Raw genomic sequence first — 27,920 nt, 5'->3', positions numbered from 1 at the left:
CGGAAAACACGGATAGTCTAAAACGCTGTCGGAGAATTTTTAGTTTTACACTTGGGGCGGGTCAAAAAAAAAACATGCAAGGCTTTTGTTTGTTTGTTTGTTTGATAACCAAACCAATACATTTATCATAATCATCAACACAGACAATGTTGCTTTAAACTTATACTTTAAAATGCAGAAAACGATTTAAAAAATAAAATTAAAAAATCGCCGGTATTAAACAGTTTGATAATAACAGAAGGTATAATGTTATCAGGGGCTTGTCTCAATTGACTTCTGACTAATATTATTTGGCTCTATATTGTAATGTTTCAATGTGGCGACAATACGGAATTAAATTCAATTACAAAAAAAAAATCCTGGGTCAGGACCAAATTATAATGTTGGTCAATCTCGAGGTCTGATATTTCATTTCTGTTTTAACTACAATAACTGCTTACCTTCCAAAAGTATGAAACTATGGGCCCATTCAAGTCATTTCCTGCAGTCTTAAACAAAATCTTTAAAAAAAAAAACAATTTTATTAAGAAAAAGTGTTGCATTCACTCACGTGTTGAAATTTGCCGGTCTCTGACAGACAGCAAAGGGGTCCTAACTGTCAATCATTGTAACGGATTACGTCAGACCCTGACGTCGAGCTAGACTCCGCCTCTTCAATGCGTGGATACAGGAAATGAGCGATCGAGAGAGGCACAGAGAGGATACATAATCAAAACAAACAGACAAAAAGCCTGGATTTGAAAAAAACTATTGAATAAAACTGGATTAAAACTCCCGGGAAAGAATGAGCTGGTAAGTATCACGCTTTGCAACGAGCAGGTTCATCGGAGCCGGAGTCGTTTGGAAATGTCCAGTCGAGGAATGAGAGAGAGGAGACGGAGAGACATTGTGAATACCTGGAGACTAAAGCATTAATCACTCCGTAATAAATAACAACTTGTTTGAACTGAGAGTGATCCGAAGGAGAGTCAAAGAAAGGATACGGCTGTATGGTTTGCTAGTAGTGTATTGCGGAATTGTGTTAAAGTTTTCATCCCGCGGTTTGGCTTGTTATTAACCGAGTATTATAAATATAAACGTTTCGTGACTTTAATTAAACGCCTGGTAATCCTCTTTTCTGACCAAAACAGAACCTGATCATGTCGCTCCGTCTGATCTTGATAAGAGGGATATCAACCAGTTGCCTCCGTTGCTAATTTTGCCAATGCGTTTCTTCCGTCCGACACAGATACTGGCATTCAGTCATTAACTACAGAACCTGCAGTGTTTCAACACCGTTCACAGCCATAATCTGCCCATAACGCGGTACCGTGCTGTTAACCAAATAAACATGATCGTCCCAAGACAAGAGCAGGATGGGAAGCAATGTGTAAGCATGTTTTCAGGACCATGTTTATTATGAGTGCATGAGGATACGGAGGGAAGAACAGTACTATGATTTTTACAGTTACAGTAAAACAAAAAATACTGTATATTTCACTGCCATCTTATTTTAAGCACTGGCTTTATCGATGCCACGGACCACACATTGTGAGATCCCAGAGTCTGAACGTGCTAGGATTCTCAATTAGCCAATCACACACTATATATATATATATAGGAATATTAGATTGTTACATCATTACCTATGTAGTAAAATATATCACAAACACATTAACAGGTATAAGTAGACATAAGTGAGTGTAGTTGCCATGACATCAAAAGCTGCTTGGTGCTGAAGTAAGTGAGCAGCTCGGCTCACAGCAGCTTCAATGAAAGAACCCGCTGAACGGCACGCTCAGGTCCACTCCCTCTGAGCAGCTCCGTGAAAGAACCCGCTGAACGGCACGCTCTCAGTTCCGCTCCCCCTGAGCAGCTCAGTGAAAGAACCCACTGAACGGCACGCTCAGTTCTGCTCCCCCTGAGCAGCTCAGTGAAAGAACCCGCTGAACGGCACGCTCAGGTCCGCTCCCCCTGAGCAGCTCAGTGAAAGAACCCGCTGAACAGCACGCTCAGTTCTGCTCCCCCTGAGCAGCTCGGAGCTGCAGAGCAGGTTTCATGAGCGATCCGTTCAGTTTCTTCACACACCCTGCAAGCACCCTTCGCTCTTTGATTAGCTGTGGGTTTCCATTGTGGTTGGGATCAGAAGCCGCTGTTTATAGTCACAGTTAGCATGGTAACAGTTTCTCTGAAGTGTGCTGCAAGAACTGTAATTCAGAAATCACTATGATCTAGGCTACAGAACGTCCATTGTATGTATGTGACATACCATCCACCCACAGACTCCTACCATCACTAGTGTGTGCTATAGCATGTCTTGACCAAAGTTTCATCTCAATTGAATAATCACTTCTATATCTATCTAAACACTTAGTGTGACATGTGGTCTGAGAGACAGACAGACAGATGGGATGCCTATGTGTAATTCCAGCTGCTAAATAGCTATAGTTGCTGGTCATAGGTTCTAGTGGGCATGTGACTTGTAATAAACAGTTATAGGTATACGTAAAGACAGACAGGAATATGATAGACTCAAAAACTTGTGCTAGTGTCCTTAGCAAGTCAATGTTATGAGTTTTCTTTCACTTTGAACTGGGTGAATTCACAGACTCATTAGGATCCCCGTCTTCAGTGGTGATAGATTAGATAGGGATACCTATTGCACAGGGCATACATCTGCATACATCTACAGTGTCATGCCAGATTAAAGGGCTTGATTCAAAGTGGCGAGACAGCCTGGAAAACTAAATAAACTCCAGAAGAATAGACTTGCAAGAAAATGATTTGGCTTCCTTCTGAACTCAATCAACCCGATTTAATAAAGCAGTGCCTCTTTAAGTCTTCTGCTGCTGCAGGGAGAGCCACACATTCAGTCTTCATAGTGTGCGTCTGTTGCCTTATTCTGCCCACTGACTTAGTAACAGAGATGGACAATCGTGGTAAAACAAAGAGCCTTAGAATAAGCGTACGGTATACTGTGCAAAAGTGCGTAAGTGGCCTCGCTATAATATTAAGTAAGACAGAGTTTTCCTTTCTTTATTTTTTATCAGATTTATCCCTGTCATAGCCGTTCAAAGACGAACACAAGGGACCCAATTCATGCTCGTTGTATGATGAATGACATGGGGGCCATTGCTTTTTTGAGTCATTGCACACGTCCTGTGTATGACAACGTCAGAGGCAGTCCGCAGTATGGCTGCGGCATTATACCCAGTTTTTGTAGCTTGCCGTTTTCACATTGTCAGCACTTGTGTCTTTTGCTGACCCCCATTTGCATGTGAAGACCGAATGGGAGTGCCGGGCCAGGCCTGGTTCCTCTCCTAACTCCGCAGCGCACAATCGCCCCCCAGTCCAGGGATCAATAGCTGGCAGGCATGGCCTTGCTAATTCATGCAAACGGCCTGAGTCTTCAGGGCTGGGCAAGTTGCTCCCTCAAAGACCTCTTTATTCACTGGAAGGAGCTGGGAATTTTAGGTATGTCTTGACATGTGCTCTGATGACGTGGGATCTCTGTTGTTCTGTGACTCGGAGGGTCAGCTTCTAAAACAATCGGAGACGCATCGTTTGAAGCGGGCTACTGTGCCTCACAGAAGCGCTTGCTGTGTTAATAACATTCCACGTCTAAAATTGCTCAAATTTCAGAGCACGTTTCTTCTTTCCTCCCTCTCACAAAGCTGCAGATTGATGTTGGGCATTGGGAAAAATAAAGGTATTGTTGGAGATTCGAAACTCAAGGTTTCAGTTGTTTGTGCTTGCCGAGCTGTGCCTGTTTGTTTAGTTTCAGACCCATGCCGATGAACAGCGGTGGTCTTTGTCCAGGCTGTGCACTGTGATGCTTGTGGTGGGTCGGTGGATACTGTTCACTGGTCCAGAGTTCAGAACATGGTCCCCAAGGTCACTCCAGCGTGTGCCGTAGACATACAATGAATCAGAAACGCGAACGCAGACAATGAATCGAAATCTGGATTGAATTGGCAAGTCAGACCTTCATTCACTGCAGGTTTTGTCAAATTTAGAGGAGAACTATATGAACACAATTTAGATCTTTTGTTTAACATCATGTAATCAAAGAAACTAAAACATGATATCGCAAAAGTCTACCATGATAGTAGCACAGTATTTCATGTTAGATTTTCAGTGTTTGTCAGTTTTTCGTTAAGTACATGGAAAACTGTACGAAGCGGTATGCTGTTCAATATGTTAACGTCACGTTATTCAGCAGGTTTCATTCGACTTTATGAAGTAAAATGAGTTCATTATACAGGGTGCTGTCTGGCCGGATCTGTGCAGGCAATGTTAATCGCCACTCTGAGATGTTCTACAGCTGTGTAGGCTTGCCATGTCCAGGTGCCACCACATCGGGGAGGGAGAGTAAGATCTAGTTGAGGTTTCATGATCTGCTGCTAAGCCAAACGCATTAGACTGGAGGGCTTGATTTCTGTCTGTTCTTCTCTCTCCGTATCTCTCAAGCTAAGTCCGTCCTGCAGGTCGTTGTCACGCAGGCGCACTGACCTTTGACTTGCAGGTCAAGCGGGCGTGATAGAATCGATGATGTGCTTTACTTGCTCTTATCTGCCCCCTATTTTACTGCATTTAATCCTGTACTTTAGAGTACTGTAATCTGTCAAGTGTTATTTAATCGGAAGTGTTTTGTATTTAATTATATCCTGGTGTAACTATCACTGACACTGTTATCTGCTCCGTTATTGAATCGTATTTTGTCATGTTCTTGTACTTGCTAGAACCGAAGTCATTGTATTTATCTTGCTCTTAATTGTATTAATACTTGTACTGTGATTCTTGAAATGTATTTTTGTTTCCATAAGTATTCTATTGTATATGTTTCAACTATTCCTAAACTGTTTTAAACACCGTGAGTTTGTTTTGCAGTAGACCCCGGTTAGTGGACAGGTTTATCACCTGAGGTTGAGCATTCATTACACATTTTTTTGTGGACATGTAGCCTGCAGTATTATTCAGACCTTGGGGTTTTACACGGCTATAGGGGAAAGTTACAAAGAATGAAGCAAAGCATAGACTTGAAGCACACTTGAGTTCAGCTGTGGGCGAGGGCTGGTTATTGTAAGCTGCTGTTATTGTGATGTAAACCCTGATTAATTCAAGTTTACATTGTGTAAGTATGGATAGTAATGGATAGTAAATACTGTCATATGCTTTCAGCGTATTGTAGATGATAATATGGGTAATGGTGTGGTTTACAGTTCCAAAAACAGAAACTTGTTCTATTTTTTAGTTTAGTGTTGCATAAACATTGTGTAAGATTTCAATACCTATTATTAAACCCATTTTAAAATTAGATTTTTCATTAGACCTCATATCCTGTTTACCTGGCCAGTGTCTGGGGTGAGAGGGGGGAGGGGGCAGGGGGGGGGGAGGGGGGTGTCGTCATTTTAAAAGTGGTATTTAAAGAGACAGTGTCTGTCTAATAATACCCTCCTTTGTGCCACTAATGGGACTGAATTACAGTCATGTTTACTAATAGTTTATTGCGATGTCATTTGTCAAAAATAAGTGCTTGCATCAGCGTTTTGAAAATTTAAGTTACACAGCCTTGCACCAGGAAGTAGCAAGGGAAATAAAAAAAAGAATTAAAATGACATTTGCACTAGCCCAGCAGAGACTGCATTGGGCACAGGGATCTTATTGAACGCTGAGTCTTCGTATAGAATAAGACAACAGAATGACAACTGTTAGCCGTAGCTGTGCTGTATGTGGTCCGGAGCTTCTCAATCAAGCACAGCTGATGGCTCTGGTCTGTGGTGCAGCGTCCCCTGGGCCCCTGCAGAGCGGACTGCCCCTCTAATTGGTGACATCCTATAAAACGAGACGCAGATGTGAGGTGTGATGCCAGGGCTTCCAGGGGCAGCAGTGTGGTCCGAGTTGAGGGTCACCTGGGAGGGTGGGGGGGTCCCTCCAGTTATAGGAGATGACATGGTGAGTCTATTATAGGATGGATGAAACTGCCTTGTTTTACACAATCCATAAATCATGAGATTTATAAGTGCTCTGTTGCTGTTTAGGCTATATTACGTACAAGATACTTCAGAATTTATTTTTGAATTTAAAAACAAGTTATTTCTAGTGCCTGTTTTTTTTTTTTTTAACCTGCAACTGAATCTGTCCTGCCCTGCTAAGAACTGAATTTTCTGTTTATTCACATGGTAATGTGCATTGATCATCTATACTGTTCTATTGGTAGCAGCATGTGTAACTGTCACATGCCAGAGGTCTGTCTGTTAATAGAGGGTATCGTGTCTTACAGGATCGGATAGGAAATGTTCTACTGTAGTTTTAGAACCGAGCTGTACATTTATAAGCCTGATATCAATACACAAATGAGAATGCAGCAGTAAACAAGAAGTTTTCTCAGCTGCGTGTGTTTCTGCTTGGTTGCAGGATTCCCTTCAAGATTGGCCAGCCGAAAAAACAGATTGTTTCAAAGACGGTAAGCCCAGTTCCGTCTTCTCTTTTACCTTCAGTGTACAAAAATACTGTCCTCGTGATGCCATTCAGAGTGCTCACATTTTCTAATCGCCCGTGTGCTGAAATTGTTATTATTATTTATTTCTTAGCAGACTCCCTTATCCAGGGCGACTTACAATTGTTACAAGATATCACATTATTTTTACTTACAATTACCCATTTATACAGTTGGGTTTTTACTGGAGCAATCTTGGTAAAGTTGCTCAAGGGTACAGCAGCAGTGTCCCCCACCTGGGATTGAACCCACGACCCTCCGGTCAGGAGTCCAGAGCCCTCACCACTACTCCAAAGCATCTAGTTTAATGTGAATTCCACCTCAGCGGACTGTGAATAGTTCGGTATTCTTATTGTCCAAATTGCCCGCCAGTGACTGAAGAATAAATTGTTAAATATCAGAAAAAACCTTTTTTTCTGTTAACTCATTAAGTTCCTGTTGTAATTGTAGCAGTGGAAAGGGCTTAACAAAAATGGATTGTTCTCGTACCCTTGTGTCATTCACGTTCTTTAGTTTCGGACTCTTGTCTGTTTCTTTTCACCACACCATCGAAAACTTACTTTGAAAAAAGCTCAGCAAGGTTGATCGCCACAAGCCTAGCTGCTGAAGACCATTTCAAATAGCCTTCTATCCCTTTTTTCCTATCATCAATGTGAGACAGCGTTTGTGATGGTGGTCCACTATGAAAGGCGCTATATAAAATAAAGATTGATTGATTGAAAGCTGAGGGAGCATGAAGATACTTTGGTTTTAGGCCACTGCATGGCAGACCAGGGGAGACTTGGGGTTTGATGAGGCAAAGTTGCCTCAAACTAGGTCTCACTGTCTCCTGGAACCAGGTTTCAAGCCACTGTTCCTGAAAAAGTAGCTTTGTGTTCCCCCTTTAAAGCTATAAAGTGAGACTTTAGTTTTTCCATTCGACCTTTGTTACCTGGACGTGTTTTATTTATTTTTTTAATACTCCTAGGATATTTACAGTTGCTATTTTATTTATTATTTTAACATGACCATACTGAGCCTGCCTGATTGCTAACAGCAGGGCTCCGCAGCTAGTAACGACCGTGAATCCAAGACGAGTGCATCTCATCTGAAATAAACAGAAATATAAAAAAAAGGTTTGCAGAGTGGGTGAAGAGTGAGTGTCGGGTTCCATGAAGAAATGCCCGTTCTGCTGGCCACCCCCTCCTCAATCACTGTGGTGTCACAGGAAGCAGGAAAACCATCCAGCATGTCTCCCGAGCCACAGACAGAGAGGATCACAGGGGAAGTGGTTTCTCCATATCGCACCCACTCTCGGGTACCGCCACACTATCCCACACACGCAGCCTTGGGAAGCCTCGCAGGCACTCAGACTGTGATCCACTGGCATTATTGGAGCAATCCTACTCGTGCAGGAAGGCTTTTATTTGTTTATTTATTTTAACTATAATTTGAAAAAGTTATTTCCGTGCTGTTATTTGGATTTTAGTATGGCATGTCAAAACTCCACCAGCTCTTTTGGTGGCATTTAAAAAAAATAAATAAATAAAAATCTTCAGTGTTCACGACTCGCTCCTAGGCAGACGAGTTGGACAGCTTGTTAACTCAACGCCTCTGGCTAGTATGATTTCTATATATATCCAGGGCGACTTACAGTTGTTACAAGATATCACATTATTTTTTACATACAATTATCCATTTATACAGTTGGGTTTTTTACTGGAGCCATCTTGGTAAAGTACCTTGCTCAGCAGCAGTGTCCTCCCACCTGGGATCGAACCCACGACACTCCGGTCAAGAGTCCAGCGCCCCTAACCACTACTCCACACTGCTGCCCTTTTAACTCAGTCCTCTTTTTTTATCTTGACAGGTGGAGAGAGATTTTGAAAGAGAATATGACAAACTTCAGAAGTAAGTGATATTATTTCATTAATTCGGTTTTTTTGTGTATGTGCTGCAACACCTACTGAAACATTCAGGCAGTTCCTATGAGATCCGATGTCCACGGTGCACTTCTTTCAAACTGCAGCATTCCTGCTGCACCGTCGTTGTGAGATGCCGGATTGATTTCTTGACACACCTGACACGTGCCCTAAATAGTTAACCCCTTTAGTTTGTGATGATCACCATTTCTTTACTACCCACTGTACTGTCGCCTAATCTCAAACCTGCACAGAAAAGGGAGATTCACGTTACAAATGAGCGCTAATAACTGTTGCACAGGGAGTGAATCTACAGCGTGCTGGCAGGTTTGTAAACCTAGGCTTTTTCTTTAAAATCTGATTTTAATTCTTAAATCCTTTTTTTTCTTAAACCACAGATTGGAAGATCAAACCAAGAAGCTTCACAAAGACATGAAGAAAAGCACAGAGGCGGATACAGGTGTGTGTGGCTTCTGTTGTTGGTTCGAATGCCTCATAATCACTTGGTTCTATTTGCAGTATTTTTAAAAACTAGCATTCGCTCCTGCAGACACCTGTTTCTAGGTAAAGTAATACAGCAGTAAAAAAAAAAAGCTTGCCAGAGAGATCTGTGTGCATTATTCATGGATTATTCAACCAATTTGACAATCCTGCAGCCGTGCCAAGTGGCTTACTGATTTTAAACCATCCTCTGCATGTATCCAACACTTGGACGGCTGCAGTGTGGTTTCAGTCAGCAAAACACAGACTGTGGGCACAGGCACGCAGAAAGCAAGCCAGTTCAGAACGCTAGAAACAGGGCGAGAATGTCCCTGGTGCTCTGCAGCTGTTTGGCCGGGGAAGACGCCTGCCATTAACGCCAGCACATCTGCTGAGCAGAGCTTCCGGTTCTGGGAGTGCAGCTTCTAACTGCTAAAACCATTTCTTATTTCATTCACTGTGCCCTGACCGAGCCCTGCGGAACGGCAGTGCTGAAACTCGTGGGAGTGAGGAATGAGTGAAGAGAGTGAACTGTAGAGGAGGTGGAGGAGACCGGGGGTACCTGCTTTTCAACTCTGGTTTTAATAGGAATTCAGTTTAAACTGGAGCTTCATTTTGCCGAAATAATGCAAACTATTAGGTCTTCGTAAAAAAAACTCAAAATAATTGATTATTAGAATTTTTTTTTGCTGTTGCAAAATCTGGGTAAAATGTATTGGCTAACCCCAGCCAATATTCCTCCCTAACCCGCAGGATGGATTGGTTGACTAGGATTCAAACTAGCAAGCTCATGATCAAATGACTCCCGTGCAGCAGTGCCTGTGCTGGAGGAGTGACCCGAAACACTTTTGTTGAAGCACAGCTGTGGTGTTTCGCCTGTAGCCATACAAACATAGTTCCTATGTTTACATTACAAGCTATCCACAGCTTTCCTGTAGTTCAAGCTGCGATACCCAGTCCTTTGTTTGGGGAGGTGGGGGGGGGGTCTATTTCCTTAAACTGTAATATAAAAAGCCCCATCAAAGGAAATGTCAGTTTCTTAAAATCTAATTAACAAATTAAATAAATGCCATCTGCTGAGCAGCCCTGGAGTGCAATGTGTGCCACACGCTGTCTGCAGTCTGCCCGTTGCTGATTGATCCAAACCAGCCCAGGATGTGTGTGTGTGTGTGTGTGTTTCGTACTGGAGATCCTCATTGATGGTTACCCTGCGCAGTAAACACATCGCTCACCAGCTCCGGAACTTATTGAGCTTTCAGTGAGTTGGTTAGCAGACGGCTTTTAGCACTTGGGTTTTTTTTTCTCTCTAGAGTTCAGCGAAACCTTTTTCAAGAGAGTCGTTGCATGTTTGGCGTTTCTCTATTTAGATTTTAAAAAAACAAACGATGTAGATCCTTTTTCTTTGTTTAGGCTGCTTTATTACGTTTAATGCTGAAAACTGAACTGACCTGTTTTGTGGATTTTCCCCTGAAGTACTCTGTTCCACGTTTGCTATAGTGAATGGAGAAAGCGCATTGCTTTGCCCTTGATCGGGAAAAACTGATTATGAATTATGGATATCAGGCAGCAGTCTGTCAAAACCATTCTTTATTCATTTCAATATTATTTCAATATTAATATTTTATCACAATCTTATGGGGAATCACTGTTAGATACTAAAAAATATATGTAAATAAATACAACACGTAAACATCAGGCTAATAAGAAAATATAATAATACAAGAAAATTTACGAACTAGAATAGGCTTTCGGACCGTCCATGCTCGTCCAGTTCCTAGCAGTCGATTTATTTAAAAACTTTCAGTTTGGCTCCTAAAGGATCCCAGTGATTTCAGCATCAACAACATGGCTAGGTAATCCATTCCGTCCCCTCACCACTGTCTCTGTGAAGAAGTGATTCCTGCTCTCTGTCCTTAGCCTGTCTTCCTTATTTCTGTGTGGATCGAGGAGAACGTTGTTTACTGTACGTTTCGAGCTGTATCGTGTCCAGATGGACTGGGTTGTGAAATGCGTCAGTCTGGCTCTGTGGGTGCAGTGCTATTGAAACCTCTTCAGGCATAACCGTGCTTCTGGATAGGTGGTGCAGGGAGTACCCTAGTGATGGATGGATGCCCGTGCAGCAAAACAGCACAATAAAACAAAATTGAGAACACCAGGGCCTTTGACACAAGCATGTTTGGTTTACAGTAGAGACAAACATGCCTGCAAGAATATCATTTCAAACTCCTTTTTACTCTCGATTTTTTTTTAAAAGGTGGTAAACGCAGTGTTGACAGTTGTTGTCCGTTTCTCCCGGTCACAGCCATGTCCAAGTCGGCAGTGAAGATCTCATCAGACCTGCTGTCCAACCCCCTGTGTGAGCAGGACCAGGCGTTCCTGGAGTCCATGACTGCGGTGGACACAGCAATGCGCAGGATGGATGCCTTCAACCATGAGAAGGTGAGCAGACAGACAGACAGACAGACAGACAGACAGACAGACAGGCAGACAGGCAGACAGGCAGACAGACTCTCGACTCCTCTATCTCTATACATCTCTAGGGTTTTATTTGTAAATCTGTTCCTGGGTTGTTTATGTACAAACAAGGTCGCCTCCTGTTAGGTGAGACAAACCGGCAAACGTTTTAGAAGCCAAGCAACAAACAGACCAAAAAAAAAAAAAGTGACAAGAAGGTATTGTGGATTGTTGGCAGGATTGTGAGCTGAGTCAGACCCCTCTCGTTCGGGGAGTGTGAGAGGAAGGTAGGCTCTGAGTGTGCTGGAAGAGAAACAATAGGGTGTATTTAATACACAGCGATGAATGCACAGTATGTCAGGCTCCACAGCACTTAGCTGCAGCGTCCCGAACACAGTTCAGTTTCACACTGAAACACACCGCCTTGCTGTGTGTTTAATTCTTCAGATGATCCATACACGTAGAGCAGGGCCCTGTCCGCCTGGATGTCTCCGCAAACTGTGCAGCAAACGCATCGCAGGCCTCAGGCAGGCTAACAGATTGTGTGGATCTTCTCTCTGTGGGATACCAGAATCCTCACAGCAAGACCAGCACCACATCCTGCCCCTCCCCCTGCCCCCGGTGTGAGCGAGCTGTGATCCAGTCTGCTTGGGCTGTGAGGAGATGTTTTCCACAGCTCTCCGCAAGTGGGAGTTCAGATACTAAAGCCGCACTACAGAAGAAGACGCACGACTCAAATTTTGTTTTTCATTTATGCTGACTATTTTAGCTGTGCACCTAAATTGCAAGTAAAGCGGCGACACATGTGACCAGAGACAGGATATCATATCAAATGAGAATAATATACCATTGCGGCATGAAGGGATTTATTTATGTAATTAACGCAGCTAGAATAGAAAGCCCTCGTGCAAATAGAATATTTGAACTAACACAACTGTATTGGAGCTTCCTGTTTTCAAATGCTCATTTTGTTTTCTTCAGGCGGTAGTCGGTCGAGGGTATAAGTCAGTGTGTTAGCTCTCCTGTTGTTTCCCGTCCTCATCTCTTCCCTACTCTAGTGTTTCAGGTCAAAAATCAATAAATCCATTGAAAGTGACCTGGCAAAGCCTTTCCTACCTGCTGCTCAACCAACAGCATTCATTAGGTTTCATGAAGAGTCCTAGTAGCACTAAACCCTGATTATTAGATATCAAGGAGGGGAAAAAATACAGGAATCCGACTTGAATATTCAGTCAAAAGCGTGGAGCGTCACAAATGTTACCACGTTCATATATTTGTCCATGTTTTGTTTCGTAACCAGTGTATGTGAGTTATGTAATAAAGCCTATTGGAGCAAGGTGTGTCCGTCTGAGTGCTGGAGCACACCTGGAGTCAAGTCAAGGCACCTCCGACTCCTCTGCTGTGGTGAAAGGTCCTTGGCAAGCATAGTGAAAGTTGCAATCAATTGCACATAAATCAGCTTCTGATAGATTGAAATGCGTGCCAATAATGAGAGAGAGAGAGGGAGAGGGAGAGGGGGAGAGGGGGAGAGGGGGAGAGGGGGGGAGGGGGAGGGGGAGAGAGAAGAGGGAGAGGGAGGGAGAGGGAGAGGGAGAGAGAGAGAGAGAGAGGGGGAGAGGGAGAGGGAGAGGGAGAGGGAGAGGGAGAGGGAAAGAGAAAGAGAAGAGAGAGAGAGAGAGAGAGAGAGAGAGAGAGAGAGATTTTCCCAAGTTAAAACAAAGGCATTGTCTGTTTATGGACAGCGGGTGGAAAATATTCCATTATGAAGTTGTGTGACATCAGCTCTGAAGCTGTTGCAGCGTCTCAGACTTATTTGAGAAGAAACTCAAAACGTTTCTTGCTTCCCTTATTCTGTGACATTCTGTATGACATAAAAAAAATAGTTTTGGAAGACAAATAAATGGCCTTTTAGTATTTCAGTGTACCATTTTCTATAAGTTTGGGATTGACCACCACATCCTCCACATATACGTTCGCATACATATTTAAACAAAATATGGAAAACTGTGAGAGACAGGAATCAATAGCTATGCATTTAAAAAAAATATATATATATATATTGAAATAGTTATTTAGTTACGGATGTTCAACACCGTTTTAATACAGTACATTTATAGATTATTTTGAACATTTTCAAAAAAGGTTATTTTTGTTTCGTTTTGTGTATCCTTTATTTCAACTCGAATGGACCTTCTCATTTTACCTGCTTGGCGGTACCACAGCTTTTCTGTGTGTTGACAGAGATGTGCGATTTGCTTATTGTACACCAGCAGATGTGCTGATAATATAGTGAAAACCGTACAGTATTATTACTGGGGAGGAAAAAAGACAAAAAGGTTCCACTTGTAGCTTCCTTAGTTCGAGTAACAAATACTTGCTTGTGGGTGAAATATTCCACTAAGCCTGTGTGCAGCGTAGCTTTTCTGTTATCAATTTCGGTTTCCTTAATCTTGCTGAATACCGAGCAGCGAGGAAACATTTCAGCCACAAGTGTGCTGCTTCCGTCATGTGAGCTCACAGCGCTTTCTGAGAAAGAGAGCTGTCAGGCCTCCATCCGAAACGCAGGCTAACTCACTACGCACATGCCTTTTATCTGCCCCTAGATCTGCTTCCATGCATGTTAACTAGGGGGCTTTCATTGATAAATCCCACGCAGTATTTTTCTTTCATGTGTGAGATTATAAGGACCTCTTCTTATAACCCTGGCTGGCTTTGAACTTACTATAAGTCATACAGAGTTGAAAAAAGCAGGAAATTTATATCTTGTTAACAGTTCAAAAAAAACAAAAACAAACTCAAGTGTTTTTGTATTCCGTTTGCTGCGGTATCGCTCTGGAACAAAAGCAGAGCATTTGTGTCCCTGTGAGTCAGAAAGCGTTGGGTTTGAACCCCAGCTTGACCCACTGACTCACTGCAGGACTTGTGTGAGTCTCTCAAGCCAGCTGGGATACTGGGCTGGAGGCAGCAATCCTCCCAGCTTCATGGGATCTTGGGCTGGGTGTCCTGAGCTTTGAGCTTTGACTCCAGCGCAAAGAACACTCCGCGTTTTGGAAGTGGAATAAAAAACTCTCAGCGTTTTGAAAACTAAAACTACAAAAACACACTATGCCTTTTAGACCTGCATCGGAGAGTTTTTATTCCACTTAGAAAAAGTGGAGCAAACTTTGCACTGGATCTTAGTAAATATGGCCATTCGAGTCTCTGTTGTTGGACTGTCCTCGGGAATTAACTCCTGGCATTGAGCTACAGTGCTGTCCCTTCAAAAGCCAGCCCTTTATTCCGGGGGACCAGTTATAAGGCGGCACGGTCATGGCTCCCGTTTCCCCTGTAATGCAAATCGACACTTTCATTCTCGTTGTAAGGCTGAACACAAACAGCACGGTCCTGTAAGCGTTATAAAGAGGGAGCACTCTAGTAATAACATGCTAGTAAGCAGAGGTATGGTTTCCATTCGCAGGATAAGATAACTGAAGGGTGGACACAGCAGCCTAAATCTCTTCTTTACACCCCCACAGGTCAACCAGATCCAGAAGACTGTCATTGATCCACTGAAAAAGTAAGTGCTGTTCCTTGTTTGATGGATCTCCGCATAGTTTCGTGTCTCTCTTTTAAGCTCTTGATCATCTCACACTCTGTCCGATAAGCTTGCATTAATCAGTCGTGCAATACAACTGATTGCCACACCATTAATATCACATTGGAATTAAAACCATCAGATTATATGTCAGTATGTAAGTTGTAGAGTATTGAAATGCTGTCTGACATGTAAGTAGCAACATTGAGCATACAGCTATGGCCAAAAGTTTGCATCACCCTATAGAATGAACTCATTTTGGTTCATAAAGTCGAATGAAACCTGCTGAATAATGTTAACATATTGAATTGCATATCGCTTTGTAGTTTTCCATATACGTAATGAAAAAGTGGATAAATTGAAAATTGTGACATTTTGAAATCTAACGTGAAATACTGTATTACTATTATGGCTTCCGGTAGACTTTTGCGATTTCATTTTGTAGTTTCTTTGACGACATGGATGTTAAATAAAAGATCTAAATTGCGCTTACGTAGTTTTTCTCAATCCTAAAATTCTAGGTGATGCAAAACTTTTGGCCACAGCTGTACATACCGACCCCGTTGTTGCGCACTTCCTGTAGAAGATTTGAAGGGTTTGGCTGTACTTGGCTATTTAGTTTGGGTGTGGTTTGAGTTATTGATGGATTTGACTTTTAAATTTTAAACACATTTATCAGAATTCAAAAATACACAAAAACAATCTGTGGACAAGCTCCATCCAGTGCTGACACACAGCTATGAAGCTCTATAACGTAATGCACTTTTTGTAGTACAGTATACATTTCAAGCTGACATATACAACATACAAGGCAGGTAAAGCAGGATACAATGCCTATAGTAATACAGTTTAAAGACACAGAACTAACAGTATTATTTAAGCGGTTTGCAGGGAAGTTGCAGTTTGACGCAAGGGTTAACGCAAGGCTAGCGCAGCTTACGTCTGGTATAAAGTTTGCCCTGCTGTGTTTCACTTGCTCTGAAAGCTATATTTCCAGAGTGTAACCTCAGGGGAGGGGTCAGGAAGAGGAAGCAGGGCCTTAACGAGCCCTTGGAAGACGGTGATTATTATATCCAAAAGGTCCGCCCCACCGCCCTCTGCATTGGCAGTGCAGTGTGCGCTCTCTCTCTCTCTCTCTCTCTCTCTCTCTGTCTCTCTCTCTCTCTCTCTCTCTCTCTCCCTTGTTTTCTGGTCTCACTTCTGCTCCGACAGGATGGAATGGTTCTAATTTCCTCTTCCTGGTGGGCGGAGGGCGGACGTGTGGGCAGGTTCTTGATATGACAGCATTCCTAGGAGCTGGGCCAGGAGTTTGGGATTGGCTGGACAGGAGGGGGCTAATCCAGGGCTGCACACAGAGAAGCACAGTGACACAGACAGATAGACACACAGGGATGCATGTGCTGAGACTGAGGCTGCAGATACAAACACTAAATAGATCTTAGCAGTGTCATTCACCAAGCATGTTTTAGTTTTTTATTCAAGTCTTTATTGAGTTCCAGTGGATTAGCTTAGTGCACATGATCTGAGAGTGCACGCTGACAATGACACACACACACACACACACACACACCCCAGCATACCCACGCTGAGAAAGATATGATGTGGCTCCAGCACAGATATGCACTCTTGCAACCTTGTGCTGGGCTGGGTGGAGAGTGACGTAGTCGTGTTTACACAGAGAGGGAGGGAGGCGCGTGGGCACACGGCCTCTCATTAACTCAGGCTGTGCTTGTTAACCATTTAATCACCACACCCTGTCCCTGCTAGCCAAATACTAAACAAGCTAATTGTAGCTCAGGACTTCAGTCACCAATAGAAATAAACTTTTGTTCAAGGTCAGTTTTTTTTTTTTTTTTTTTTCTTAAAAGGAAAACCAGATGAATTTGGAAAATTTCTGGTGCATCTCAAAAATGAACACGTTTTTGCATGCGTTGAAAATAGCCATAAGCCAGCATGTAATAGTTTTGAATAGGACTCATTTCAAAACACATTACAAATCCCAGATTTGGAATCTGCTTCCTGTAGTGTACAGTTGCGGTGTGTGTTGCGTGGAACACAATAACTGCGTGCAAGACGTTGCCTAAATCTTAATGTTTCGTAGATTGCTTAGCATAACCAGAAATTAATCTTTTGTAAGCCATTGTCAGTTACACATATCTGCGACAACAGACGTGAATATGCAGAAAGCTTTTTGATCAAATGTATTGTGCATTAGGGCCAGCTTCTTTAGCATGGGCTGGACAGAGTTGTGTAAAAGTACTGTAAGACTATCTGCTTAAAGCCAAACAGATAATTGCTGCTGGATCAGGACATTACACATTACACAGTCTAGGAATAATACTGAAGCAATATCGGATTTTTAACAGTTTAAATAAGGAAAGAAAAACTGAATTCCAATTCAGAGACCCCTAAGTGTCTTCATAAACATGCCTTATCCTCTGCGGGTTTAACCGTTTGCTTACCACCATAGGAACTTCCCATCATAGTATATAAAAAAAAACAGACAAAAACTACTAGCGCGGAAGATGCTGGGAGTCCCTTCTGCAAACAAAGGGTTAAAGTCGTGGAGGGTATGTATGCTATTGATCAGCTATGTAGGAGAGAACATTGCTTCCTGCTGATCAACTACTAAGAAAAACATAGCAAACTATATAACAGTACCATGGAAGTCTTGCACCTCTATGTCCTGAAGCTGGGGGAATTGTAAACTAACTGGAATGCCTTCTGTTGAAATTGAGTGTAAGAATGTAATCATTTTGCAGTTTTTAATTTTGCAGTTTTTAGATTGAACCGGTTGACCCTGGCGATTGGCTCGTTGGCTCTCTGGTGACAGAGTGCAGTGAAGGTTTAAATGGCTGCTGCTATTTCCAGCCTCCCTCCCTCCCGCCACACCCAGGCTGGGTCTCTCCGAGTGTCAGCGTCGTCGCTGGCCAGCTCCTTTTGGGCATTTTAATTAAAAAGGATTTCAATGCAGATGGTGTAAATATAGAACAGGGAAGTTTGGCAAAAGCAAAAAGCAAAAAAAAAAAACCAAAACAGCATACTGCTTGCAAAGTTAAAAAGTGCAAGTCTTTGCCATGACTATATTTATACATATAACACACACACACACATTGCTTTTTGTTTAAAGTTATGCCATGTTTAATCACAAGATACATCTAGAAAAGCCGTGAGTCAACACTGTCACCAGTGTGCATCATGCAGATACAGCATGTCTAGGACTAAAAGCCTCAAAATGAGGTGCTTTGCACAGGCTTTATTTTCTTGTGACATAACAGTGCTACAAACTCCATTCGTAAATGGCTCTGCGTATATCTCTTGTTACATTTTCAGACCTACTGAATGCAGTAGGAGTTCTGGTATGCTGAAACAACTGTAGCCAGTGTGAATTATATTAGAAGGATGATTGTAGCGACTGCAGTAAATGGAGAGAGTGGAGGAGATAGTGGGTGGCGCAGTGAAGGGGGAGGAAGAATTTTCTTTTCACGAGGTGGGTGGAGTGGATAGCTGCTTAATTACAGAGCAAGTGCTAAAAACCGAGACTTAGAATGAGGTGTGAGAGAGTTTTATTTATTTCTATAGTAAGCTTATTGCAGAAAGCTTTAGAACGAACAATTTTTTTTGGTGTCTTTTTGCCACGTTCTTCCATTGTTTGGCCACCTTTGCAACTTTTCTTTGTCGGAAAGCAGACCGTGTTTGCTTTCCAGTTGGTGTGCATTCCCCAGACGGCAGTTTAAGCTCATGTTATCAAACAGTGACACTTGCAGCAGTAGGTAGTTATGAATGTCCTCAATCGCCCAGCAACAGAAGAATTAAAAACGAGGAGACAACGTGGGCGTCACTTGAGAAGCTTGGTGTTAGATAATGTTCCTTTGTATAACACTGGCACGAAGGCTTTAGCCAAATGTCTGTCTACTTTACCTACAAATAAAATTATAGCTTAGAAAGCAAAACACACTTTTTAAAGGGACACACTTTTTTTTCCACATGTTACAGCATCACCCTATAGAATGAACTAATTTTGCTTCATGACGTCGAATTAAACCTGCTGAGTAACATCACGCTAACGTATGGAATTACACACCGCTTTGTAAGTTTCCATATACTGACAAAAATTGAAAAATGTGGCAAAATCTAACATGAAATACTATCGTGGCTTCCGGTAGACTTCTGCAATATCATTTTGTAGTTACACGATGTTAAATAAAAGATCTAAATTTTAGTAGGTAGTTTTTTTTTTTTTTTTTTAATTATGTCTCAATCCTAAAATTGTAGGTGATGCAAAACTTTTGGCCAGAGCTGTACATTACATAATATCTGCAGTATTTTTGAAGCCGTAGGGATATTTCTAGTATTTGCATGTCATGTGGAAGGTTAGGATAATCCTTAAATGAAGGTAGAATGTTGACTGTATTCAAGCCATAGTTACCTGGAACACATTCAGCTTTAGAGTTACACATGGACAAATCCGAGATGAGCGCGTTTCATTCAAAGGGCTTTCAGCTGGATTTCACTCCTCTGTTACTGGAGCTAGACAGAGATGCTTTTGATCTGTAAATACACATTTAAATTAAATCTGCTAACAGGTGCGACAGACTCAACCACTTATTTATTTTTGTTTACTTAAAACCTTTTTTTAACAAAGCTTAATGCATTTTTATGTACCCTTTTTTTTTTTAGGGTGGGGGGGTCTTGAAATAGAGCACGCTGTTTACGCTTCCAGTATCTGATGATAATTTTGGACGACCCCTAACTCTGTTTCAGTTACATAGAGCCCCCTTAAATATTGAACTCGGTTATGAAAGGCTGCATTATCCGCATGTTATCTCCTTAAAGCACACCTTGTCTTCCCCTATCAGAAATGTGACGGAGTGATTGTATAGAAATACGCAGGACTTGGGCTGCCAGCCTGTCTGCCAGTCAGCCTGCCAGCTGTGTGACGTGTGCAGGTGGGGCTGGGCCACTCCCTTCCGCTTCCTGTGAGAAACAATCCCTGGCTTGTCTCGGCAGTGGCACACACCTGGAGCCAAGTCAAGGCACCCTGGAGCCGCTCCTGCACTTTGCACCTTTCAGACCATTACATCTTCATTGCTCCACACCTCCCCCACCTCAAAGAGGAATTAACCCTCCGAGCGCTCTCCGCTGTTTCTGGATTCACTTTGAATCTAAACATTAACTAGAATCGACTCATCTACTGCAGTGTATAATAACAGTAAACTCAGAATTGTTCAATATTTTTAATTATTATTATTGTGCAGTCTTGTTTTGAAAGTGCTTTATGAAACGTTGCTTGAGGCACCCTCTTTCTCAGCCACGCCACCCTGGTTTGGATTACTCTCTCTCTCTCTCTCTCTCTCTCTCTCTCTCTCTCTCTCTCACTCTCTCTCTCTCTCTGGCTCAGGTTCAGCAGCGTGTTCCCCAGCCTCAACATGGCAGTGAAGCGCAGAGAACAGGCTCTGCAGGATTACAAGCGGCTGCAGTCCAAGGTGGAGAAGTACGAGGAGAAGGAGAAGACTGGGCCCAACATGGTCAAGCTGCACCAGGTACTGCAGTCACTATACGCACACACAGACACGCACGCACGCACAGACTCACACACACACACGCACGCACAGACTCACACGCACACACACGCACGCACAGACTCACACGCACACACACACACACACGCACACACAGACTCACACACACACACGCACGCACAGACTCACACACACACACGCACGCACAGACTCGCACGCACACACACGCACGCACAGACTCGCACGCACGCACAGACTCGCACGCACGCACACACATATGCACGCACGCACACACTCACACGTACATGAAAACCTAACGATCCCAGAGAGTCCCTCTGCACACCCACCTACACACACACACACACACACACACACACACATGCATCTGCCCCAGTGGTGCACAGCTCTGGCCCTGACATCCATTCCAGTCTGGAGGTTGTTTTTTTTTTTTTGGGTTCCTGTGAGGTCCTAAACGAGTTCATTTAGCCTTGGCAGGTTGAAGTAATTAAAGACCCGGCAGGAAGAGGACTGTGACTTACAATAGAGTTGAAAGAGAGCTTCGTGGGATGAGTGCTGCTGGTTTTATTGGAAAGTGAGCGCTGCTGGTTGTATTGGAAAGGTCAGTGCGTTGATCAGTCGGTCGTTCTTTCTCTTTCCAGGCCCGTGAGGAGCTGAGGCCGGTGCGAGAGGACTTTGAGGCCAAGAACAAGCAGCTCCTGGAGGAGATGCCCAGGTTCTACCACAGCCGCATTGACTTCTTCCAGCCCAGCTTCGAGGCTCTGATCCGGGCGCAGGTAGGTACAATCAAGCCCAGCAGCAGAGAGCTGGCCCCAGCGACATTCACGCTGCATAGTTAGGCTTCCTCCGTGTCAACGCTTCATTTGCAGCAAAATACTGAAACGAATCCCTCACTTTTTTAATATGATGTTGTTTTTTTATTATTGAAACTCTATTAAACCTGTTAATTATGCAATGGGTCAATGGGATAATTCTCAATGTATTTGCTTCTGACCAGCAGCTGACCAAAATGAATTCCCACCGAAAGCCTTTAAGCTGTGGAAAAATAGGCCGCCTTGTCAATGAAGCGATTCATTTGTTGCTGGTGTTATCACCATTGAATACAAGCTTGAAACCTGCTTGCGTGTCTCTGAAGCACTCAGCAGTGCGGCTCTCGGGGAGCGGTGTCCTTCGTGCGTCGTTCACGGCAGCCAGGTTGTTCTAGCGATATCGTATCTTGACATTAGTGTATCGTTACACTCTTACGTATGTCACTCTTCAGAGTTTTTGCATGGGGAACCACTTGTCTAATTGTGATGATCTGGTTCTTCTGGCACAGAGACAGATTTGGGGAGACTAGGCTGTCTTGAGATTCGCTAGGTCTGTCTGTCTTCCTGATGCAGTGAGCCTCAAGCTATTTTCGGTTTAAAGGTAGTGTTTGTCTATAATTAACTCAAACTGGCAGTGACATCACGGGGCACGGCACAATGTTTAGACACTGATGCTTTTTGAGAACAATGTCTTAATTAGAGAGGAAAAAGAGGTTTAGGAATAACTAACATCGAGAGATGCCAGGTATAGTTCTGCACAAGCAGCTTTTACAGAGAAACGTATGACAGCATTTAGAAGAACCGGAGGCTGGCACCATATCTTTTGAATTCTCTGCCGCAGAGATTGAGAAGAATTAGCGTTATGAAACATCAAACCCTGCACGAGACTCTCTTCAGTGCCTTTCTGTCTGTGCAAATAAATAATATCTAGTGGGGTTTAGGTCTGTGCATTTTGAGATCCGTTGAATTGACCCCAGTTAAGATGTGCGAGTTCGTGTCAAGCGGGTGTCATTTGAAATCTCAGTGCTCCAGTTTCTCCATGTTTGTATAATATTTATGTGAACCGCACAAGAGCCTTCACGGGGGCTGCGTGTGAAATATTTCAGGAGTCCTTTTCCCATCACAGAGGAAGTGACTACCTGCAGTAGAGCGGGGAAGATAAAAGTGGCATCCTGCTGATTCACAAAGGCCTGGAGCACTGGCAGGCCGCGGATCTCCTGCCCTCGCACATTTCTTTCACTCAGACAAGAGCCCTTGTGCGGATGGACAAGTGGGTAAAGGAATCGCTTGCCAGGAGGTTTGTGTGCAGTGGCCTTATAAACAACTGGGAGAAAAGGTATCTGTTGTGTTGAGGAAATGAGCAGCCCTGTTTGAATTGGACAGAACGAACGAATGTGCCAAGCTGTTAAGCTGTGTTACAAAACAAGCGTTCGTGGTTACAGTGAAACCCGTTCCTTACCCTTGCTGCCTGAGGTGTTGTCTCTATTCCTGCAATGTCTTTTGAAACGATGTCTGTTTTATTCTTGAATACGGTTTCATTTCACACCAGGTTCTCCATCAAAGTCTCTTGATGTGTTATAACGTTGTGTCCACACAATCGCTAGGTCATCGTGACCTCATTTCACTGCTCGGGCACACGAGTACAAACAGAAATTTGACATACAGCTCTGGCCAAAAGTTTTGCATCACCTAGAATTTTAGGATTGAGACAAAACAAAAATAAACTATATGAACATAATTTAGATCTTTTATTTAACATCGTGTAATCCAAGAAACTACAAAATCATGATATCGCAAAAGTCATAATAGTAGTACAGTGTTTCACGTTCCATTTTGAAATGTCAGTTTTTTTGTTAAGTATATGGGAAAACTACAAAGCAGTGTGCAATTCAATATGTTAACAAGGGAACATTATTCAGCAGCTTTCATTGGACTCTATGAAGCTGAGGGAGTTCATTCTATATAGAGGGTGTGCAATTCAATATGTTAACAAGGGAACATTATTCAGCAGCTTTCATTGGACTCTATGAAGCTGAGGGAGTTCATTCTATATAGAGGGTGTGCAATTCAATATGTTAACAAGGGAACATTATTCAGCAGCTTTCATTGGACTCTATGAAGCTGAGGGAGTTCATTCTATATAGAGGGTGTGCAATTCAATATGTTAACAAGGGAACATTATTCAGCAGGTTTCATTCGACTGTGTGTTAATTCTATAGGGTGATACAAAACTGTTGGCCAGAGCTGTCGTCTGATACCAGCTTGAATATGTAACCCCAACCCCAACCCCAACCCTAACCCCAACCCCAACCCCAACCCCAACCCCAACCCCAACCCCAACCCCAACCCCAACCCCAACCCTAACCCGCACATGCAAGACAGTGAGTAACACTGTCCATCGGGTTAGATTTATTCAGTTATTTCACTAGCTACAAACTGTCTTTTGATGGTTAGGTTATGGTATTATTACAGTAGCCAGTGCGAATGCTAAACTGACATTTTGTGCAGACGGCTGGGAGACTGGGCAGAGCACTGCTCAGGGGCAGCTTGTTCAGTTATCAGTATCTTGCGGGCAGGTAATTATTAAGTTGCTTTTTATTATTTTTATTTTTTTTTACCTGATCCAAGGCAGTTCCTTAACGTGAGCAGCCTGACGTTTCAAACGTTTGCTTCGAATCGTCGTCTCCCGTGCAGGCTGAAGAATCGCGCATTCCATCATGACATGCGAGTAAAAGACCAGGATAGAGCCACAGCATGACTGGGCTTCAGGGCAGAACAAATACCCAGTGTTCAGCATCGCTTTAAATACCTTCCAAGTACAGAGCAGCGATGAGATGCTGCCTTCTCCTGAGAGCCGGTCCTGCCTTTTATAATGAAGCAGCGCAGGACATGTTCTGTGTGTGTGTGTCTGTGTGTGTGTGTGTGTGTGTCTGTCTGTGTGTCTGTGTCTCTGAGTCTCTTTGTTTGTGTGTGTGTCTCTGTGTGTGTGGGTGTGTGTGTGTGTGTGTCTGTGTCTGAGTCCCTTTGTTTGTGTCTGTCTCTGAGTGCATGTGTGTGTGGGTCTCTGTGTGTGGTGTGTGTGTGTCTCTGTGTGTGTGTCTGTCTCTGTGTGTGTGGGTGTGTGTGTGTCTCTGTGTGGGTGTGGGTGTGTGTGCGTGTGTGTGTCTGTGTTTCTGTGTGTCTGTGTCTGAGTCCCTTTGTTTGTGTCTGTCTCTGAGTGCGTGTGTGTGTGGGTCTCTGTGTGTGGTGTGTGTGTGTGTGTCTGTCTCTGTGTGCGTGCATGTGCGTGTGTGCGTGTGTGTGTGTATGTCTCTGTGTGTGTGTGTGTGTGTGTGTGTGTGTGTGTGAGCGCTGGTTTGGATGTCCCAGTGCTTTCATTCCTGCTCACTCCCCCAGAGTCTTGTAATGCGATTAAAGTTTATTAATCATCAGAGCCTCTCTCCCGGGATCCTGACTCACGGGCTGGGGGAGAGGCAGGGGTGGGAAGTGTCAGAGAGCTCTTAGCATTGCAATCACTCGCCTGCTTGCAAAAACAGGCTTCATTACCGTTACTGTTTTAACAATGTCCTTTTTATTACTGCTAATTCATTATACAACAGCGTAACCCTTAATCAAAGCGTCCTAGCAAGCATGGATTACATTCAAATAATCTTCTAACAAGGTACATAGACGGAAGAGAAAGATCCGAGATTGATTTACAAATGTGATGCTCATTCCCAGAAATGCAGTTAAGAGTTCATACAACAGGAAATAAAAGATAATTAAATCTGATGATCAAAACGATAATGCTTGTGTTATTCCAGCAACTACTCCTTATGAAAGCCATGGATTTGATCCTGACTTGTCGACAGCTGTGACATTGTCAGCTGCCCTTCAAGATCTGAAAAGCTAGACCGGACAGTGCATTAAAAGCAACGGAGAATAGCCTGTTAATGCATTTTTCTGTTGTGAAAACATTAGACATTTTAAGCGCTCTTTGCTTTGACTTTTTAGACTGTTAAGACAGCGGATGGCTCGTTGTTTGTTTTGTTGTTCAGCATTGCTGTGGTCATCATCATCATTGTGTATTGGAGTTATTATTATTATTATTATTATTATTATTATTATTATTATTATTATTATTATTATTATTATTATTATTTATTTCTTAGCAGATGCCCTTATCCAGGGTGACTTACAATTGTTACAAGATATCACATTATTTTGTACATACAATTACCCATTTATACAGTTGGGTTTTTACTGGAGCAATCTAGGTAAAGTACCTTGCTCAAGGGTACAGCAGCAGTGTCCCCCAACTGGGATTGAACCCACGACCCTCCGGTCAAGAGTTCAGAGCCCTAACCACTACTCCACACTGCTGGAGGAGTGACTCCTCCATGTTATTTGTGTTAACCTCTTCACTGCTGACCACATTGATACTGTGTGCACAATGTGTACCCACGCTTATTCTGTCATTCTCCAATGCAAGGAAACCTGTCTTGGTATTCCGTGGCACAAGAGGGGTGGGTCATGGGCACCTACATTTACAGGATGCCAGTCTCTCCAAACTGCATGGGGAAAAAAAACATGAACACCCTCAAAACAACTACAAATGCAATCCTGACCTGCTTCAGTGTCGATCGCGCGCTGTCTTTATGTCAGTGAAGTGGTCTGTGGTAGCAGACGCTGCACTGCGAGGGCTGTGGAGAGGCTAACGGTGCCCGGCTCTCTTGCAGGTGGTGTACTACACAGAGATGTACAAAATCTTCGGGGAGCTGACGGATCAGATCGACCAGTCGGGTCTGACGGACGAGCAGCGGGAGCGCGAGAACGAGGCCAAGCTAAACGAGCTCCGAGCGCTGTCCATCGTCGCCGATGACTGAGGAAGGAGCAGGTGTTAGCTCTGAGTGCACTGTGAAGTGTTGTGGAGAAACACACTGAACTGTTGCCTTCTCTCTCTCTCTCTCTCTCTCTCTCTCTCTCTCTCTCTCTCTCTCTGATCGAATGTCTAAGGGATTTAAATTGGTGAGGAGCAGTATACGGTACAGGGTGGTTCAGCTGTCCAGGTAATGGGTAATCCTGGGGCAGTGTGTGGCTCTCTGCTATGGCATCATTTGTAGAAAAGATATGAAGCTATTTGTCCTTGATGGTGGCATTATGCACTAGCTGGCATTCTCTTCAAAACATACATGAATTATACATTAACAAATGCAGGGCTGTTCTAAGACAAGGTATTTGCTCCAGTTCACCAGTTGTATCCTTACGTTTTATTTTTTTAATGGAATATCAATCTGGTATTCATTCAAATGTCTAAACGTCTCTGTGCCTTCCTGTGACATCACATAGAAATCTCCTTTTGAATTACAGAAGCCTTCCAAAAAAAAGCAAGGCGGCAGCGCCTTCTAGTGGCTTGAATGGCAAACAGCTCCTCTTTATGGAGATCAGCACTTTAAAACGATCCAAACCCCTTTCCCGAAGACCTGTAACCCAAATAGCTCAGTCCCAAACACTACACAACACTACCGCTGCCCTTTAAAACTGCTGTAATTATTGCTCCCCACTCCCTTTTAAAATACATCGGAGCATAAGGAAGGCGGGAGGCTTTGATAATGTTGCGGCTCGCTTCTGGGTAGATGTTCTGGCTTTTCTTGTGTTTAATAGAAGTCTAAAGCTTCTTCTTTAAGTTCATGGAGGGAGTGTGTTTATCAGTGAGTGTTTTTTCTGTTTGTTTGTTTTGTTTTTATGATTACTCGGAACTCTAAATGAACTTCCTGTGACGAAGGGTCGTCTGTGAGTATTAATCAGTTTTATGGCTCCAAATAGTTTTTTTTGTTTTTTTTCTGCTACAGCTCTGGCCAAAAGTTTTGCATCTCCCTGTAGAATGAACTCATGTTGCTTCATGAAGTCGAATTAATATTGTTATTTATTTCTTAGCAGACGCCCTTATCCAGGGCGACTTACAATTGTTACAAGATATCACATTATTTTTTACATACAATTACATTATTTTTTACATACAATTACCCATTTATATAGAAACCTGAATAATGTCACATTAACATAATTGTATTCCGCTTTGTAGTTTTCACAAATGAAAAACTGACAAAAATGGGGAAAATGTGACATTTCGAAATCTAACCTCAAAATTCTGCTATTCCAATTCGGTAGACTTTTTGCGATATCATTTTCTAGTTTCTTTGATTACATGATGTTAAATAAAAGATCTAAATTATGTTCATATAGTCTTTTTTTTTTTAATTCTGTCTCAATCCTAAAATTCTAGGTGATGCTAAACTTTTGGCCAGAGCTGTACAGTTCTGCATTGTAATGACCATTCCAGCTCAGTATTGAGTGCAGGTATTTCCTTCCTTCGGGGTTTCAGCAAGGCTGCGGTACTGTAGTGAAAATCCCTGTACATATACCCAGCACTGCCCCCGAAGGGGGTCTCCACCGTGGGGACAGCCCCCTGTGTAAATGCAACACTAACGTCCTTTGGCAGCTTTGTCCCACATGCGGCTGAATGAACCTAATGTAGCATAAACCGTGATTTATCTAATTTACTGTTCATCCCTCTGGTTCAGTTTAAGCTTTTGTGAGTTGTTATGATCCATGATCAATTCAGATGTGTGTTTGTTAACATTGTTATCATTGTAAAATGATTAAAGTTTTGCCAGAATGTATGCAATAAAATGATCACTTGTA

At 42.9% G+C, this 27,920-nt stretch overlaps 1 protein-coding gene across 1 annotated transcript; it reads left to right on the top strand.

The window, feature by feature from the left end:
• The first annotated feature begins 600 nt into the window (after positions 1 to 600).
• LOC117966060 (bridging integrator 3) lies at positions 601 to 27,920 on the top strand. Its single transcript, XM_034911445.2, has 9 exons — positions 601 to 792; positions 6,397 to 6,445; positions 8,328 to 8,368; positions 8,778 to 8,839; positions 11,162 to 11,298; positions 14,829 to 14,869; positions 20,289 to 20,430; positions 21,069 to 21,203; positions 25,955 to 27,920. Exons 1-9 carry the CDS (start codon positions 785 to 787, stop codon positions 26,099 to 26,101), a joined length of 762 nt encoding a protein of 253 aa, XP_034767336.1. The 5' UTR covers positions 601 to 784; the 3' UTR covers positions 26,102 to 27,920.

Source organism: Acipenser ruthenus, chromosome 46, assembly GCF_902713425.1.
Source record: "Acipenser ruthenus chromosome 46, fAciRut3.2 maternal haplotype, whole genome shotgun sequence".
Lineage (NCBI taxonomy): Eukaryota > Metazoa > Chordata > Actinopteri > Acipenseriformes > Acipenseridae > Acipenser > Acipenser ruthenus.
The sequence above is the reverse complement of the archived record's forward strand: the minus strand, read 5'-3'. Positions and strand labels throughout refer to the sequence as shown.